General features: G+C 44.3%; 1 protein-coding gene across 3 annotated transcripts in view; it reads left to right on the top strand.

Annotated features, from left to right (window-relative positions):
* tspan1 (tetraspanin 1) overlaps positions 1 to 19,380 on the top strand; it is a 67,669-nt gene that overhangs the window by 47,244 nt on the left and 1,045 nt on the right. Inside the window, exons 6-7 of one of the 3 annotated variants that reach the window (XM_086116706.1) lie at positions 7,787 to 7,870; positions 15,799 to 15,854. In XM_086116706.1, the coding sequence (XP_085972832.1) occupies positions 7,787 to 7,870; positions 15,799 to 15,854 (140 nt within the window). Of the gene's footprint in view, positions 1 to 7,786; positions 7,871 to 15,798; positions 19,063 to 19,380 lie in introns of those variants that run through there. The other 2 variants (XM_086116708.1, XM_086116709.1) reach the window with 2 other exon arrangements.

Raw genomic sequence — 19,380 nt, 5'->3', positions numbered from 1 at the left:
TAATGTAGAACAGGAATAGCAGTGGTGAGAGGGCAGATCCCTGCGGCACACCTTCATTCAAGTTTTTCTTCTTGCTTTTCACACCCTCTGACGTCGCCCAATTGATACGGTTTGAGAGTCAGGCCTGGACCCAGTGGGTTGGCACCCCACTCTTCCGCATCTTGAATAAGAGGGCGTCCCGCCATACTCGATCATAAGTCTTCGAGTAATCAATCAAAGCTAGGACTGTCTGTTGTATTGGATTGCATTGGAAGCCATTGCTGATAGACTCTGATAAACAAATGACTTGGTCTTCGGTGTTCCTGCCGGGTCTAAAGCCATCTTAAGATTCTGACAGTAGTTTTTGAGTCTCAGCAAGGAAGCATAGTTGATTCGCAACGAGCCTCTCGATAACCTTTCCTACGACTGACGTCAGGGAATCGGTCGATTGCTATCCAGCTTCATTGGGTCCCTTCCGGCTTTGGGCACTGGCCTGATGTCTGCTACGCTCCACTCTTGCGGGATCTGCAAAGTTGACGATGATAGATTCAACATCCTAGCCATCACTAACAGCGCAGTTGGTCCCAGGTTGTGGAGAAAACGTGGGTGGATACAATCTGGTCCCACCGCCTTCGAAGGGTTGAGACTTTTCAGCGCAGCTCTTACTTCGCCGGTGGTGAAGGCCTGGTCTGCTTCTGATGATCTTTTGTCCGATCTTAGGTTGGAGTTTAGCACTTTTTTCATCCCCCTCTCACCTTTCAGCACCCTGAGTGAGCTAACTGATTGGTACATTGTAGCAAAAGCATTTGCTTTCTGTCTTGGGATGACATAGTTCTGTCCATCCTCACAGGTCACCCGCGAGGGGTCACTGCTTTTGGCGGTCGTTAAACTTCGAAATACCTTCCACATTTCACTCTTTCAGTGCCTTCTCCTTCCAAATCTCGGACTTTCTTTCTTTTGTGGCAGCCTTAAGCTTCCATCCAGCTCTTTGAACTTCGAGGAGTGGATACCATCTGTCTCTCGTGCTTGGTTTCTTTCAGCTTAAAGGTTGGTAATTTCTTTCATTTTCCAACATTCACCAGTCATCCCTACGGCTTTTAGGCCTATAGGCGCCTAATGAATTTGTCTACCGCTTTGGCGAACTTAGTCGGATTCCCATTTTTACAGTCCCACACAAGTTTTTTCTGGCATTTCTGTGTTTCCGCTGGCAGGTGCATGGTAATCAGTATGGCGCGGTGATCAGAAGAAAGAAAATCTTTCGGCTTCCAGCTGCATTTGTCCTGAAGAGTCTCATGTACTATGGTAACATCCGGGGAGGAGAGTTGACCCGTCGCCGGGTCCTGTCTTGTCGGTTGTCCGTCATTCAGGAAGATCCCGTTGCCGTCCAACATCATCTCAGCTAACACCTCTCCTCTTTCATTCGCTCTTGCTCTCTCATCCCAGACTCTATCATGTGCATTGACGTCGGCACAGATTATCTCGTTTTCTCCTAGTTCGTACTGTAAATCGCAGCTTGTGAAGCCCACCCTTTGAAGATAGGGGGAGTTCTCTGGCGGTAGGTACCAGTTACTGACTTTGAGCCTCTTATTGTTAGGTAGTGGGAATTCTATTGAGAGTTTCTCGAGGACCGGGGAGCTTGAGGTATTTTGAGGAATGACGCGGTAGGGCAGGGCCTTTTTCACGTAGATCAATAATCCGCCTCCTCTGGCTTCCCCCTGGACTCTTCTGTCTAGCCGGATTGTCGCATACTGGGACATATCTCGCAGCACGTCGGCCGGTATTAACTTCATCTCTTGGATACATACTAGGTCAATGGAGTGTCCCACTAGGTAGTCTTCGAGGAGAGGCATCTCTCGGGGAAATCCCGTTGGAGTTCCACTGCAGTATTTGGAGTTGCGGCTGGATTACTCCTTTAGAGGTTTTATCAATGATGGGCATCTTGGTGGAGACACTACAATGTACAACACTACACACTACTCCTCTACAACGAAATCATATTTGCAGCAAGAATTTTTTCACAACAGGGGGTTTTTCACTGTAGCAAATTTGATCTCAGATGTAAACACACAAACATTTGTGTACACGCACACACAATCATATGTGTACTCTTTATTTTTATTTCAATAGTGCATAAGTATGAGCACACACTTATTTGACACTTCATATTGTCAGTGTAGAAAGAAAAAAAGGGAAAGAAATTGCTAAATTTACGATCAACATTCACTTTCACTTACATCAATTTCTTGGATATTGTATTTTATTTTGCTTGCTCTGTCTTTCATTTTGATCACTTTTATCCTCTCTTCCAGCATCAGAGCTCTTCTTGTCTTAGCTGCTTGACATCCAAAGGTCCGTTTTGTAGCCATTCTAGCAATGCAGCGACCATGCTCGTCTGAATCTAACAATAACAAATACTTCCTGGACCCGGTGGCTTTTCTTTCCACCATCTCACTGTCTCTAACTCGACCGACCCTCGATCGCCAACCAAGACAGCGTTGCTCAGCTGATGTCATGCAATGAACTTTTAAGCCAGCCACGGGACGCTTCGTAGTCCTCGATGGCCATAGTTAGCGTAAGGTTTTTAGCCTTCGAGAGCTAACTGGAGCGCTTCTCTCTCATTAGCGCTCCAGTTAGCGTAAGGTTTTTAGCATGATAACGAGGAAATGTTCGTTTATTTGAATGTCCGTCGAGCCATAAGCAATTTACTCTGAGCAGCTAATCAGATGCATTCCACTCTATCTTCTACGGATCTAGCTTCAGTATCTACACACATAGACAGTGAGGTCCCTCTTGGCCAATCGGAGGCCAGTATGATGCTCGGTAAGCCAGTGGCAGAGCAGCTATAAGTATGTTGCGTTCAGGAAACTCGCAGCTGTGACCGAAATAAACAGTTCACTATGTAAACTAGTGTGGTCGTTGCTGTTTCCGAACGAAGCAGTAGAGGTCGCTGTTGGATTAGACTTCTTTGTCAAGTCAAGTCAAGTCAAGTCAACAGTATTTATAGAGCACTTTCAAACAGCCATCGCTGCATACAAAGTGCTGTACATGGAGCAATTTAACATGCACAATAAACAGTAAGACAAATCGGTAATAAAGGCGGTAGAAAGCACCAAACAGTAAAACCAAGAACAAATCTAAGTCATGCTGAGTCGAATGCCAAAGAATACAAGTGAGTTTTGTAGTGAATGTCTTCGCGAGGCTGGAGCAGAGAAAATGATTTTGTATAACTCAACAGGGTTTTTTTTTCGTCGTATGGGGGGCAGTAGAATGGGAATGGTGTTCATGCATGAAGATTTTTTCACATTAGGGGGTATTTTCGCCCATGTGGGTTTCGTTTTAGGGGAGTTTCACTGTATTAGTGGTTTCATGCTCTCTCTGCAGGGTCCGCAGCACCAGGTCGAGAGGCTTCTCTGGGCTTAGGATTGAGACCTAGTGGTTGTCATGTAGTTGAAATGGAAGTTGCCGTTACAGTGAGAACACACCAACCTGTTAACCCCTCGGCCGATTCTTCTCTTACATTCCCTGCACGGTGCCCCTTCAAGTTGAATGACTTCTTCAGATCCTATTCCATCTCTTTGGGTTCTTGAGGTGTGTGTGATGGGGTGTAGGTGTGGTCAGAGTGGATGAGGTTCGGTTGCTGGCTGTTGTTGGTGCATCGGAGACACTGCTGCTTTGGATGGCGGATTTGTGTATCAAGTGTGGGAGTTGATCTTTGGATTGCTCTTCCAGGTAGGCAACAGTTCCTAATAGTTCTCTGTCTCTAATCTTTTCTTGCTCTTGTCTCTTGAGTCCCGTACAGGCCAAATGACTCGATTCACCACAGGTCGCACGGGTTGCCCTTGGGTAGTTTTATTTTATCCACTTTCTACATTTGGAACAGGTTTCTCTTTCTCTAGGTACTTGAAATTCAACTGGTGATGTCTTGGTTGCCGATGATGAGCAGCACATCCAGGTCAGTCGTCCCGTTTTCAGCTTCTCTCTCTCCGACCTGGACAATTTGGTGCCGGCAAGGTGGGTCAGGCTCTGGCACACATTGCAGATTGCTCTGTTTTGTGTTCGTCAGATGCCTTTTCCACATTTGTTGCAGGGGTGCAGAATGAAGGCCCCTGGGTCGCAGTCTCTGCGGTTGAAGTTGTTCTCAACACACCGCTTCTCCACCGTTGACTTTGACAAGCCGGTACAGCTTTTGTGGTAGTAGTTATGGCACGTGATGCATCTTGTTCCTCTAGTCGACACCACACCATTGCAGGCTCGGCATCTTGGACACGGCCCCGGATTCTGCTCAACGTCCCCGACCCTCAACTGTAAAGAGTTGATGACGGCGGCAGAGGTGGAGTCGCTGTAGATGGTGGTGGCCCGACTCATCATAGGCCCAGGGTTGAGGGCCCTCTTGTCCCGGGCGGTTGAAAAAAAAAACTTGATTTGTGTGTGCTTGAAAGCCCATTCAGTACTCCGGTTGGAGCATGCACCCGACACCGCTGGCAGTTTGGCTCTCTGGTTGTTGTGACTGTCGGTGCTGGACAGCACCGGGGCGCTTGTGTTTTTGCGCCTGTAATGGGCAGCATTTTTCACAGCTCGCTTTGTTCAACGGGAATATCGGTGCTCTTGTACAGTCTGCGGCTGGATGGATGGATGGCTTGAGGATCCGATGATGAGTAGAAAGGAGCGTCAGCGCACAGCGCATATGCATATGTGGAACTGGGAGTCGCCGCTTGGAAGTGATGCGGATTTACATGGAACAGGAGATGTGAGCCTATCTCTTTTTCGTCAATGGAAGCTACAACTTCTTGTTTGCTTTCAAACTTAGCTTGTAGCAGACGTGTGCACCTTTTCAGCATGACGTCTTTGATCCACTGGTGAAAGGACACCTTGATTCTCTCCTCTTTCATCTATAAGTGCTTCAAACAACAAAGTGTATGCAGAAAAAGTGGTGAAGATTGCACGACTATCTGTGTCTTATGTGTTGTGTTGTATTATTTTGTCATCTTATGTTAACTGTTCTGTTGATGGCGGCACGGACACCCGCAGCGCCTCCTCTCTCTCCTGTGGTTGAGAGGAAAGTAATTTCATCAATGCTGTATGTTGCACATGCTGCACATTTTACAATAAAATTGACTTGAACTTGAACTTGATCTTTACATCAATTCTACAAGGACATGCAACTCTTGGTAATGGCTATGCTCTATTTTCTTCATTTGAGGTCTGACTTCATTGTGTTCCATGGTATAATGTAGTAAGAGTTATGAGAAGGTGTATCCACTTTGACATAATCTCACTTGTTTACATCTCCAATATAAAAATAAGATAAAAGTAAGGGGAACAACAAGCGACACAGTGGTCGACTGGTTAGCACATCACTTTCAGTGCAGAGGTGCAGGATGACATTGCAGCTCCGGCCTTCCTGTGTGCAGTTTGCATGCTCGTCCGGTGCCTGCGTGGGTTTTCTCCGAGTACTCCGGTTTCCTCCCACATTCCATCAACATGCATGGCAGGTTCATGAACACTCTAAATTGTCCCTAGGTGTGACTGTGAGCACAGATGGTTATTCTTCTAGCAGTGCCCTGCGATTGGCTGGCATCCAGTGACAGTTGACTTTGTCAACAGCACTGGCAGTTGCCTATTGCGGGTAACATTCGTTGACTGAATGTTTTCAGAGATGAAGTAGGAATGTTGTAGTTCTTTGTTTCATGTTTTATAACATCTTTTCTTTATGTACACGTACTATATTTATAACTGACGTGTTCATGTTTTTACATCTCAAAATCTTCAGACTGTACTATACATCGTAGTGTGAGGCCATTTTATTGGAAATGGTTACAATGAACTACGTTATAACGTACAGATTCGTTGTGTCCGAGGTACATTGTAACAAGGTTCGACCGTATTACTATTAATATTACAGTATTAGTTTTCGCCTCTATGAGCCATCATCTTATCGGGGTGGAGGTATTTGTGTGTCCTAATGATCATAGGAGCGAAGTTGCGTGGGGTTTTGTGTCCCTGGCAGTGTCGCCCATGGTAAACAGGTCTTTTCAACATCCTATTATTTGTTTTCAAATCTTTAAATGACCTCGCACCACCTTAGCTCTCTGAGCTCATCCGCCCTACACACCTGCCCTCAGGTCTGTGGCCCAGACATTATTAGAAGTACCAAGAACTAAAAGGAGGCTCAGAGGGGATCGAGCCTTTTCCGTGGCTGGTCCCTCTCTCTGGAATGACCTCCCACTGAACATTCGGCAAACCCCCTCGCTGCCTATCTTTAAAACCCACCTCAAAATTCATTTGTATTTTTTGGCATTTGACTCAGCATGACTCAGATTTGATCTTAGTTTTACTGTTTGGTGCCTACTACCATCTTTGTTCCTGATTATCGCTTTATTGTTGTATAGATGTTAGTTGTTCCATGTACAGCACTTTGTATGCAGCAATGGCTGTTTCAAAGTGCTCTATAAATACAGTTGAGTTGAGTCTTCTGATTGACAAGTAAGAAAATCGTTCAATTTATATTTTTCACCTGTAACCACTGTACATAGTGAAAGTAGGAAAGTCCTTGCTTCAGTTTTTTTTCGTGTTTCACTTTGTAATATCCATTCATCCATGATATGAATCACTTATCCTCACAAGGGTTGCGAGAAGTTTCTAATCATTCTTTTTGAATAAGTAATTGAGGACTAAAATTTGCAGTGAAGTCCAAATGTGTTGGTCCTCTTCTGCCACCTGGAGATGACCGATTGACTTTGAAATAATGGCCTAAAATAAAAGTACAAATAACTACATGAATCAGAATTAAGAAGATACATTTGATATACTTATAAAATATAGTATTACAACTGTTTGTTCTTGTTTTGGATTTTGATCAACTTATCAATTATATTCAAGAAATGCTAATTATAATGAATATGAGAAAATTGAAATAAAAAAGGAGAAAGAATAATTATATACTGTATATACAAACCGAAAGGTGTATAAATAGAAAAGTATAGTATACATAAGGGTAAAAGTATTTGATGATATGTAGATTTTTCTGATCAATGATCAATTCAAATTGCTACATAATAAGGGGTAGGACTAGATACGTTATTTACTTCTTCCTACACCTTTGAGCATACAACTGTGATGATGTGTTTTTTTTTCTTTTACTTACTTTTAATTTTCCTTCATAATTTTGTTTGCCTTTTTTCAATCTGTTATTGTGTGTACTATATATGCTCAATAAACAAACAAACAAACAAACAAATCATCAACTTTTTGAATATTGCTGTTTTAGCATGGAAGACACATATAAAACCAAAGGATCTTTAAAAAATGGCAACATTACAAAACACACATTTCCTGCATGGGTCTGTTATTTTTTTAACAAATTAATGACCAATCTCAGGTGTTGTAAATGGCTTGCTTTCTTTAACAATGCAATGTGAATGACTCAACGATAATGCAATTTTTTGTTTTTCCATCTTTTTTTTGTTTTTTGTTTTTGTTTTCTGAAAAGTGATGGTATTGAAGATGTGAGGATTCCACGCGAGGCCAGTGATATGACCGGGTGCCAAGGGAACAGTTGCTGTACTGTATAAGTAAATCTTGAGCAGTACAGAACTGCATTGTTCTAGTAAAGTTCATCACATGTTCAATCTAAGAATAATAAGACAGTGGTCAGGTGTGCTTCTGGAGTGACAGAAGGCTACAAGGTGGAGGAGAGACTTCATCATTATGTACATTTCACTCATTCATGTATTAAATTGCTTTCATTTTATAGATAAAACGTACCATGTATGGCATGGACAACTGACATTCCGACTCTTTTTCTTAGGGTTGTTTTGAACGAATCTTGGAGTCCCTTAAAGAGCATGCAAACATTGTGGGAGCAGTTGCAGCTGGGATTGCTACTTTGGAGGTAAATATGCACAAGCACATTCTATGCAATGTTAAAGCCAATCTTCACTATAAAATTAGATTTCCATTGTCATGATTCTGTTTAGGGACCAACAGGTGGCACTGTAGGGCTCCCCCGGCAGCTGCACACCTGTTGATCATAGGTAATTAGGGCTTTAAAAGGGCTCCCAGCCCGAACACTCAGTGTCGGGTCATTGTTTGCTCTTGCGACTGTCATGGTTGTTTGTTTGCTGTTCCTTTGCTGCTGTCATGTTTGTTCGAGTAGTGTTTTGGTTATTGATGTTTTTTGTTTAAGTCATGGTTTTTGTTTGTTACTTTGGACTTTGTTTTGGATTTAGTTTTCTTTGTTTTAAATACGGGCGGCCCGGTAGTCCAGTGGTTAGCACGTCGGCTTCACAGTGCAGAGGTACCGGGTTCAATTCCAGCTCCGGCCTCCCTGTGTGGAGTTTGCATGTTCTCCCCGGGCCTGCGTGGGTTTTCTCCGGGTGCTCCGGTTTCCTCCCACATTCCAAAAACATGCATGGCAGGCTGATTGGACGCTCTAAATTGTCCCTAGGTGTGAGTGTGGGCGTGAATGGTTGTTCGTCTCTGTGTGCCCTGCGATTGGCTGGCATCTGATTCAGGGTGTCCCCGCCTACTGCCCGAAGACGGCTGGGATAGGCTCCAGCACCCCCCGCGACCCTAGTGAGGATCAAGCGGTTCGGAAAATGGATGGATGGATGTTTTAAATACAATACTTCAAATACACCCTGCTCCTACATGTACATGTATCTACACATGAATGGATACATGTATGTACACAGTGCCATGAAAAAGTATTTGGATGAATGAATGAATGCTTGATTGATTGAATTAATTAATTGATCCTTATTGTCATCGCAAGTTTACAAAGTACCAAGCTACAAAACTGAGCACCACCTCTCAAAGAAAAATGAAAAGCAATGAACAAGAGAGGGAGAGAGGATGGGAAAGCCTGTTGGGGTTCACTTTTCAGTGTCATGAGATCTTAGATGAGAAAAGAAAGATGCAAAGAAGAGGGGCGGGGCAGTGACTAGGTTTGAGCCAAGGTGCATGGGGAATGGAAGCACAGTATGATCTGAGTCACGGACTGCCCCACTGTCACATGGAGTTCCACGGGGTTCAATTCTGGGGCCTCTGCTGTTCTCACTGTATCTGCTCCCATTGGGTTACAGCTTAAGGAAACATGGTATTTCCTTCCACCGCTATGCAGATGAGTCTCAGATCTATGTGCCGCTGAGCAAAAAAAGACAGTTTTTCATTGACGCCACTTTCATTCTGAAATACCTGAATGGCACGAAATGTCTTGAACTGCAATGAAGAGAAGACAGAATTAGAATCTGAAGCATCTTTATTGGCCAGGTATGAAGAACAGACAAGGATTTTTTTCTGCAGTAGTACAGGCTAAACTAGTATTATCAAAAACAAGCAACTACGATAAACAAGGACATGCCATATAAGTATCGAAAAGACTTTCCAGAATGTAATGGTACAGTAGTACCACCCAATGACAGCTGTGAGACAATGTGCAGAGTATCAGTGATGCAATACAATACTATGACAGTTATGCAATTTGTGCAGATAATCTTTGCACCATTTTTAAAGTGATCAGGAGCAGTAATTGTAGTTCAACTTTAGGTGTGCAATTGTACACAAAGTCTATGGGAGCTTTAAAGTGTCTGGTGCTGTGGAATATAGATAAATCATAATTATAAATGTATGTACAAAGCTGGAACTACAATGATCATTGCGGGAATACTGTGTCAGAGGAGTGTGCAGAAATGCAAAGAGCCACTATAGATTTGAGTTGGTGTTTAGGGAGTTAACAGCGAGAGGGAAGAAGCTGTGGAAGAAGCTGTTTGAATGTCTGCTGGTTTTGGTACACATGGATCGGTAGCACTTGCCTGGGGGAGTAGCTGGAAAAGGTGGTGAGTAAGGTGTGGGGGGGTCCACTCGGACTTTCAAGTTCAAGTTCAAGTCAATTTTATTGTAAAATGTGCAGCATGTGCAACATACAGCATTGATGAAATTACTTTCCTCTCAACCACAGGAGAGAGAGAAGGCGCTGCGGGTGTCCGTGCCGCCATCAAAAGAACAGTTAACATAAAATGACAAAATAATACAACACAACACACAAGACACAGACAGTCGTGTAGGACACAACAACTTGGCTCCTGCTCAATGTGTAGCCGGGACCTGTAATTTTAGTTTACTGAAGTTGCAGTCACAAAGCGGCATGATTGTTGGCAATATTTGGCACGTTTTCGCTGAAAAAGACTCAAGCAACTTATCAGCGTGATTGGGGTGTAATGTCTTTAAGTGACGCCTTAATTTATTTGGCTTCATGCTGTCCACTACCAAAATTTTTAGACACAGTAAGCACATTGATCTTTCCTCGTCTGCCACCGCAGTCACATTGAAGGCTAGCACTACATACGCCTCGTCATATTTCCTCCCTGAGAATGCTCCCTGCGCAAACTCTGCCAATGAGAGCGCTACTGCCCCCTAACATACAACCCATGGAGGTGCAACCGCACCTTATTTTAGGACAGTAAAAAAAGAATAAAAGCATGTTCTCCGAGGTCAAACAGGCCCCCCCTTGACGGAGCCTCGCGCTCCCCCAGGGGGGCGCGCCCCACTATTTGAGAAACACTGATTTAAATCAACAAGAAGCTGTAACGTCCATTGATGAAAACGAGGTTTTGCCTCACATCTCCTGTTCCATGTAAATCGGCTTCAATTCCAAGCCAGTCGTATCGGCGATCTGCGCTGACGCTCTTTTCTTCTCAACGTCGGCTCCACAAGTCATCCATCCATCCAGCCGCAGACTGTCTAACAGCACCGACCTTTCTGCTGAACAAAGCGTGGCTGTGAAAAATGCTGCCCATTTCAGGCACAAAAAAACCCCCACCATGCCCTTGTCTTGGTTCTTGCGGGAGAGGTTAGGGCAGTGCAACTGATTTTTTCCGCAGTCCTAACTGTCCGTTGCAGTCGGATTTTATCCTTTTTGTGGCAGCTCCAAACCAAATTCTAACGGAGGAATCGGTGATGTGTTCCTGCCAAGTGGTATGATAGCATTGTTTTATACATGTCCTTGGCTAGGCCTCAGTTTCAAAATCAGTCCTTGGTCCTTGGCCTTGGACTCGGAGGCAAGTCCTTGGCCTTGGCCTTGCCTCGGAAAATTTTCCAAGTCCTTGGCCTTGGCCTTGGCCTCGGGTTGCCGGTCCTTGGACACAACACTGGGAGGAATACAAGACTGATTCGATAACTGCTGTCTCACCACCTCCTATGGCAGGCTGTATTTCCTCAGCTGCCTCAGGAAGTAAATCCTCTCCTGGCTTTTTTTCAGCATGCAGTGAATATTGACCTACCACTTCATGTCCTGAGAGAGTGTGATTCCCAGGAACTTGAAGGTTTTGACGTTTGACACAGGGCAGGTGGATATTTTGAGGGGCAGCTGTGGTGAAGGATGATCTCTACAGGCTTGAGCGTGTTCAGCTCCAGGTTATGCACCAGAGTGACAGCTGCTCAACTTCTTGTCGGTGAACAGATTAGTCGCTGTCTTTGATGTGGCCCATGACTGTGATATAATCTGCGAACTTCATAAATTTGACGGCTGGGTGTGTTGAAGTGCAGTCGTTTGTGTGGACAGAGAGAGAAGAGCAGCAGAGAGAGGATGCATCCTTTTGGGGGGGGGGGGCATTGCTGATGGTGCGTGTTGATGATGATGTCCTTTCCAGCCTCGCCTATTGTATCCTTCTCGTCAGAGAGCTGAAGATCCACTGGCAGATCATAGGGGACACACGAAATTGGAGAAGTTTGGAGGTGAGGAGTTCCTGGATGACGGTGTTGAATTCAGAGCTGAAGTCCACAAACTGGACCCTTTGCATAAGTCCCTGTGCTGTTGGGGAGCTCTCGGATGTAGTTCAGCCCTATGCTGACTGCATATTTCACAGACCTGTTTGCCCAGTAGGCAAAATGCAGAGGTTCCAGCAGGGGTCTAATGATGTTTTTTAGGTGGGTTAGGCCAAAGCGTCCAAAGCTGATTGACATCAGTGTTTGGTGGCTCAGTGACACCAAGGGGCTTATGTCAATCAGCTTGAATCTGCTTTCGGTGTTGTCGAGGATGGAGAAGAACTCTTCACTTCCTTTCTTTGCTCCAACCAAAACAGCGGAGAAAAATCCTCTGCTTTCTTGAGCAAGCTCTCAAGGATCCTTCTCACTTTGTGTGCATCAGTCAAAGAAGAGTCGCTGAGTAAGAGATCAACTTGGATGCGCCATGTCTCATAGTCCACTTCACCGTTGGGCCTAGGAATTTGACATGAGAGTGCGTATTCTTATGTGTGATGTGTGGGTTGGCTCATTACGTATAATGTGCTCAACTACTATCTTCTGAACATGAGGAGGGTTGCAAAGGCTCTCATCTATGTGGACATTTCTAGGGCTGAAAACACTACTGGGCTCCATTGGTTCACTTCGATCGGAATAGTGAGTGGCAGTGTCAACATTCTGGTCATCAGTCCGTTGTGTTGCAATATTTGGTGTGGGGTCTGTCTGTAATTCGCTTTGAAGAAAGCCAAGAAAGCCAACTTTTCCACTACTCCCCATAAACTCAAGTTCTCTAAGGTATCGACGGGCCACTTCTCTGTCCATCTCGCCTTGAGTGATGTCTCTAACAGTTTTAGAAGTCCAAACTGAACTTGAATCGACAGGGCTTACAAGTCCCCCTAAAGTCAGAGGATCAATTTTCAAAATAGCCTGTTCTGATTCATAGACAACAAGAGTTCTGTCTTTAGGCTGATGTAACTCATCAGGAACTCGAATGACCTGAGCTATTTTGCCATTCATCACAAACACATCAGAAATGTCATCAGCAGTGCAACTTTGTTCAACCCCTGTATCAAACAAGGTTTTCTGACCAACAATTCCTAATCGTTCACAAAGATCCATTTTTTTCTGGCAAAAAAATCAAATACCAAAAATGGTAGAAAGCACTAAACAGTAAAACTAGGATCAAGTCTGAGTCATGCAGAGTCAAATGCCAAAGAATACAAGTGAGTTTTGAGGCAGGTTTTAAAGATGGGCAGCGAGGGGGCTTGCCGAATGTTCAGTGGGAGGTCATTCCAGAGAGACCGGTTTGGGAGCCAACTTACACCAGCCCAAATGAGCTGATGCGCTACAGGTGGGCGATGAGCTGGCAAGTCTGAGGTGTGAGATGCAGAGCACTCTGGCTAAGGAGGTGCCTAGCTGTCCCCTCCCTAACACAAACCCAACTACTGAAGAATGTTACATCACCACTTGTGGCAATCCTGTAGAAATAACATGACACCATCCAATTCAACAATGGTTATTTTACATAAGAGGAAAAAAGACTATTCACTGCTACCTGGCCCTGTGTGAAACAGTGTTTTCCCCTGAACCAAATAACGGGTTGGGCCACCCTTATTAGCAGCAACTGAAATAAAGTGTTTTCTACAAATGGCAATAAGTCTTTCACATCTCTGTGGAGATATTTTGGCATTCTCTTCCTTGGAGAATTGCTTTCATTATATGACACTGGGGTGTTCTCCAATTTGAACAGCCTTTTGAAAAACATTTCAATTGAATTCAAGTCCAAACTTGGACTTGACCACTTTATGTATTTATTATTTTTTACGTCATTCTGAAGTTGACTTGTTGTTGTGTTTTGGTGAAAGATCAGAATTCTTTGTTCCATCAATATAAGAAAGTTGTTCAAAAAACAAAACCGCCCGAGAACACCTTGTTTGACTGTTGGTATGCAATTTTTCTGAAATGCTGTTTCATTTTCACCAGATGTAAGAATAAACACAGCTTCAAAAATGTGAACTTTCATATCATCAGTCTATAGAATATTTTTCAAGCATCTTTGGAATCATTCAGATGTTTTTGTTTTTTTTTCCCAAAAGTAAGGTGAGCCTTGATTTTCTTTTTGGTGTGCAGTGGTGGACCTCTGCCTAGGATGCCATTTTTGCCCAGTCACTTCCTTACTGTCAAAAAGGTGAGGGAGGTGAGGAGTTTTTTCTTATTTCAAGAGAATTGGACGCCCTCTTGAGGAAAAATAACCAAATTCTTACAATGCCAATTAACATGGGTTTGTATATTTAATACAGTGGTACCTCTACTAATGAACGTCTCTTCATACGAAATTTTCGAGTTACTAAACGCCTCAACAGGAAAATATTGCCTCTTGAAAGAAATTTCAAGATACTAAAGGTAAAAATACAGTGTGGGCTGCTGGTCGCAGCTCCAAGTTTCCTGAACGCAACATACTTAAAGCTGCTCTGCCATTGGCTCCTACCGAGCATCATCCTGGCATCCCATTGGCTAAGAGGGATCCCTATGGTCTGAGTCTATGTGTGTATACAGTATAGATAAAACAATATGTGTCTATGCAGCGCCCTCGTCATTTGCCCCCCGGGTCATGAGGCATTCCGATAGTTTTACGTAAATGTGAATCACCCAGAAATAGTCTTCACCGGTCGGGCAATCGCTCACTATGTTGATGTTTGCCTTGGACATTTATGAAGGATTGTTAAAAGCCAACAAAGTCAAACGTCCATGGATCAGTTCTTTACAAACACCAGGCAAAAACCACTTCTGAAAGAGAACATGGACTAAAGAGGGCAAAGAATGATTAGGACGCAGTCTCTACTTACAAAATTTTCTAGTTCAGAAATCTCTTCCAGAACCAATTAATTTCGTAAGTAGCACCACTGTAGTTTGAAGCAGGTGATTTTCAAAAGAAGCTTTGTATGCAATATGAAATGGCAATTGGCTCATGAAATCAGATATAGCGCTTTGATCGCTTCGTGGATATTTGGATAATTGAAGCAATTCGTAAGGCAATATGTCATTTTCGCTAAATTGACGTTACTCCAGGAGACTGTGTGGTTGTTTGGAAGAGTTTGATGCAATCAATGTTACCACTATGCATTAGCCTAGCGATAAAAACCTAGCACACCGTTGTAAACCAGAGTCCATTCTTTGGATCAGGGGTCAACATGAGTAACCTGTGGGCCTGTTCTAAAAATAGCTCGCATTGTGATTTTATGGGAATGTTGTCAAAGTGATCATTTGTAAATGTTAACAGTGGCAGCGATTTATATGTAGGAAAATAATTGAATGTTGCATCTTGATCTGTTTCCTAATTACTGGAAGACCTTTGCGTTAATCAGTACCTAAGAAGTTGCTCTCCACATCAGAAAAGGTTGCTGTCCCCTTCCTTATATATTATTCTGGGTTGTTTTGAGTCGTTGCTCTTGGGGTCATTTTTGTGGTCTGGCTACTCCCCAGAAGGGTCACCAAAGCAAAACATGGAATTTTTTTCTCCGTTTGTGGAAAATGGCTCTCATCATTGTCTTTCTTCTTTGCTTTCAACAGCAGTGGATGCTTTTGGCTGATTTCATTTTATCCGACAGGTTCAGACAAGTGTTTTCTTGATTGAACAGATAGTCAGGCTTGGGTGTCAGTGAACAGACAGCTTTCCCATAAATGTCATTAGCCACAATTAACTCATGGGTGCAAGTACTTTTCACACACGGCTGGGTATCATTCAACAGTTCTTGTTCCCACAATTAATAAACAAACTTGAAATAAAATCACCAGTTTGTAAATCAATTTATTTGGGTAATCATTGTCTGATAGTTACATTTTTTGATGATGGTCTTCAACATTTAAGTAGGTACACACGCGCACACACTGCAATGTAAAATTCAAGAAACCATAATGGCCAGCAGCTGCTGAAAACAATCATTCTGAGACTATAATGAGTTTGTTTGCCACCATATTTGTAATATTTCGGTTTGCATTTTCCATTAAAAGATCTTTTTCAGAAAATATACAGTACCTGATCACCAACGACGGATTCAACATTCAATCTTGTTTCCCCAGGTTGCTGCCTTGATGGTGTCAATGTACTTGTACTGCTGCATGGACAAAAGAGTAGGGTGAGATGGCAAAAGGACAAACATCAAGCAACACGCATGGATCACTGGAATTCCTTGAACTTTTTGGGGAAGTTTTTAATTAAACATTTTAACATCATAAATTTTCAATATACTTTATCAACTTATTGCTTGTACTCCATCACTTGTATTCTTCCAATGGTTTTAATTTCTACTTCAGCTGACTACATTTAGAGAACGGTAACAGTGAAAAAAACAAAAGCACTGACAGTGAAAACAATAAAAGATGGACATGTAGGGAAAATCAAAAGACTGATATTGAAAAATCTATCATAAAATAAAGTAGCCAAATAACATGTAATGTGTTCGAGTGTTAACCTTGTGGTTCAAATAATTGATTAATTCTGTGTGCTTACAAGTGGTTATTGGAAAAAGATAATCTATGAAAGGCAGCTGTGTGAATGCTGCGCTTACTTCATCTAACAATTTATCTTCATTTGGAATTTTTTCGAGGTTGACCAATTGCATATAATCGACAGGGGTATTCCATGTAATTGGAGTGTTTGATTCATCACTATCCACATCTCTTTTCGACCTGTCTGTACTGTTGAGTGTTAACACATCATCATTCACATCAAAAGAAGTTGTTTGCTGGACTCCAGTAACATACACACAAGTTCCTGACCATTTGGAAGACAATTTAGCATACAAAGTTCCTCCACCACAATACCAACACAACTGAGACCGTCAAACGAATTCGGTGAGACCTTTTGAGACAGTCTCAGTGGTGCTGCATAGAGCGGAGTTGATATTACCATGAACAGTGCACCTGGTGTGTTTACAACTATCCCGTTGAAAACACGTGAAATTCCGGGAGGTCGGAGGGTGAAAACATTTATTTGGTCTAGTCTCTACTTGTACAACAGGAAAATGAGCAGAGTATGCTGAACAAAAAGCGGTCCCTGGCAGACCCTGCATCATATTTAGGACACATTCAGGTGGAACAGCTTCCACAATTTGCAGAGAAGCACGTGGTTTCATACAAACAATGCAATCATTCTTTAGGGATTTAGCTACCCCGACAACACGTTTGAGGAAGAGATTTTATTAATTCCTACACCAGTGTCTTCTTCTAACAAGGTTTCAATGGTCTCACCTTTGTAATAGGTTTTAACCCCTCACACTTTGGAACTTTTTCCACCGTGTGATATCATGACACTTGCTGCCGGGCTGTCACCCTGGTATCCCACCTGGTCGGGGACACGTGGAGGGACAACACACAGTTTGATGGGCACATGCAGGTGTGGTCCTCCATTATACCATGCCCACAAAACAAGCCACAAAACAAGGCATTTGATAACACAGTCATAGAGGAAAAAGCAAAACTTAATGAAGTCCCCTCGCGATCTTGAGTTTGCTTATTTTAACCTTTTCGACCCAATTTTTTTGCCTCCAGATTTCATGTGGAATTTGTATAATAATTCCCGGAAATTGAGGTAACATCATTCTCTCATGCGTGCCAGCTCTTATGATTTTTTTGGGTGCGGGACGCTAGTTAAATAAGATAAGATAGGAAAACCTTTATTAGTCTCGCAATGGAGAAATTGCCAATTCACAGCAGCAAAGTTATGAAAGGAAGAAGTAGAACAACAAAATATAGGAGCTGCTGGAAATGCAGCCACTCTCGCGGCGCCATTTTGAAGTCAAAATAACAAAAATAACACAACACAACACATAGGACACAGACAGTCGTGCAATCTTCACCAATTTTCTGCATATACACTTTGTTGTCTGAAGCAGTTATAGATGAAAGAGGAAAGGATCAAAGTGTCCTTTCACCAGTGGATCAGAGACGTCATGCTGAAAATGTGCACACGTCTGCTACAAGCTAAATTTTGAAAGCAAACACTAAGCTGTAGCGTCCATTGACAAAAAGAGATTAGTTCACTTCTCCTGTCCCACGTAATCCGCTTCAAACTCCAAGCCGCGACTCCCAGTTCCAAATCCGCATCGGCGCTCCGCGCTAACGCTCCTTTCTTCTCATCGTCGGCTCCTCAAGACTTACATCCATCCAGCCGCAGACCGTTCAACAGCACCGATCTCTCCGCTGAACAAAGCGGGGCTGTGAAAAATGCTGCCCATTACAGGCGCAAGACACAAGCGCCCCGGGCCTGTCCAGCAACGACAGTCAAATGGCACCGACATTCCTCCCAGTCAAAAACAGTGCTGATATACCCATGCTGCCGAGAAGGCGCAACCACCGAGCACAGTCTCCTCCTTGATGAATGTCGTGGCCAAAAAATGCTGAAAAAAGTCCACATCAGGTCCACACGACGTAACAACAAACACAAAGTGACAAAACGAACACAAAAACAACTAAAAAAGCAAGGCTCATGAGAGCACTTGCGGACGGCTGCCTACTCGGGCGCCATCACTGAACGTAGTTGGGTTAGGTGTTGAAGCTCCCCCCCACACACACTGTTTGTACGGGCGGGGTGGATTGAAAAGCGGAAAGTGGAATAGTGAGCACTGTTGCTCTGTCCAGCTGGGTGACGTTGATAAAGGTACCAGTTTGGCCTCCGAAGATTGCAATGTCTCTTCCTTCTGTGAGTTTGTTGTCCCCTGCCTCCCGGCGTCGGGCCTCATGTGGGAAGTTGATCCATTTGTGGGCCTATGTGCCCACCGTGACTGCACTTAAACCCCTGATGATGATGAGGAGGAGCATGACGGGTGTGGGACCCGGGAGGGGGGGCAAGTCCCTGACGGGGGCCGATTGCCCAGGAAGGAAGGCATAGGCATAGGCCTCGCTTGGTGGGATGCCTCCACGTGGCGCGAGGGGGAACGCTGGGGGTCTCGAGCCCCTGCTGCGGCTAAAGACCTACCAGCTGACGGGGAAGGAGAAGGGACCTCACCGGAAGGAGAGACACCCGATGCTTGCCCCGCCTGAACGGAGGGAAGTGGGAGTAGCCGCCCCACAACCCTCCTTAAACAAAAGTCAGGCGAGGGCCCTTTCAGGACCCGCACGTGGCGCGACGAGGGGGGAAAAAGGTTCCCCAGGGGGTGAGATGCGGATGGTGAGAAGGAAGCGCAAGCAGGGCGGGATGGACAAAAGACATGTGGGAGGATGGGTGAAAGACAGACTGGTGGGGATTCACCCCCATCCAGGCCCTGGCAGGAAGAGGGGAGCGAGGAGCAGGAACGATAAAAGAAGAGAGAGGAATGAAAGAAGGGGAGACAGGAGGAAAGGAAGGGCGGGACGGGAAAGGGGAAACAGAACTGAAGCTCGGGGTAAGAATGGAGAACGAGTGATAGTACACATGAGAGGGTGTGAAAGAGTGGACAGAGAGAATGAGGTGGAGAAGGGAGGAGGGAGAAGGGAGGGAGCGGGTGTGGCGCGTGGAGGGGGGGCTGGGGGGGGGCGAAGGGCGAATGGGGAGGGGGGTCGCGGAGGGAGAAGGGTGGCTTGCGGGAGGTGTGGGAAGGAGATGTTGACGGGGAACCTTGCAAGACACCAACGGGATTCGTGCCGGGTGTGGGACCCGGGAGGGGGGGGCAAGTTTCTGACGGG

Source organism: Hippocampus guttulatus, chromosome 7, assembly GCF_054856545.1.
Source record: "Hippocampus guttulatus isolate MCC_2025c chromosome 7, RoL_Hgut_1.0, whole genome shotgun sequence".
NCBI lineage: Eukaryota > Metazoa > Chordata > Actinopteri > Syngnathiformes > Syngnathidae > Hippocampus > Hippocampus guttulatus.
This window is presented reverse-complemented; position numbering and strand designations above follow the sequence as displayed.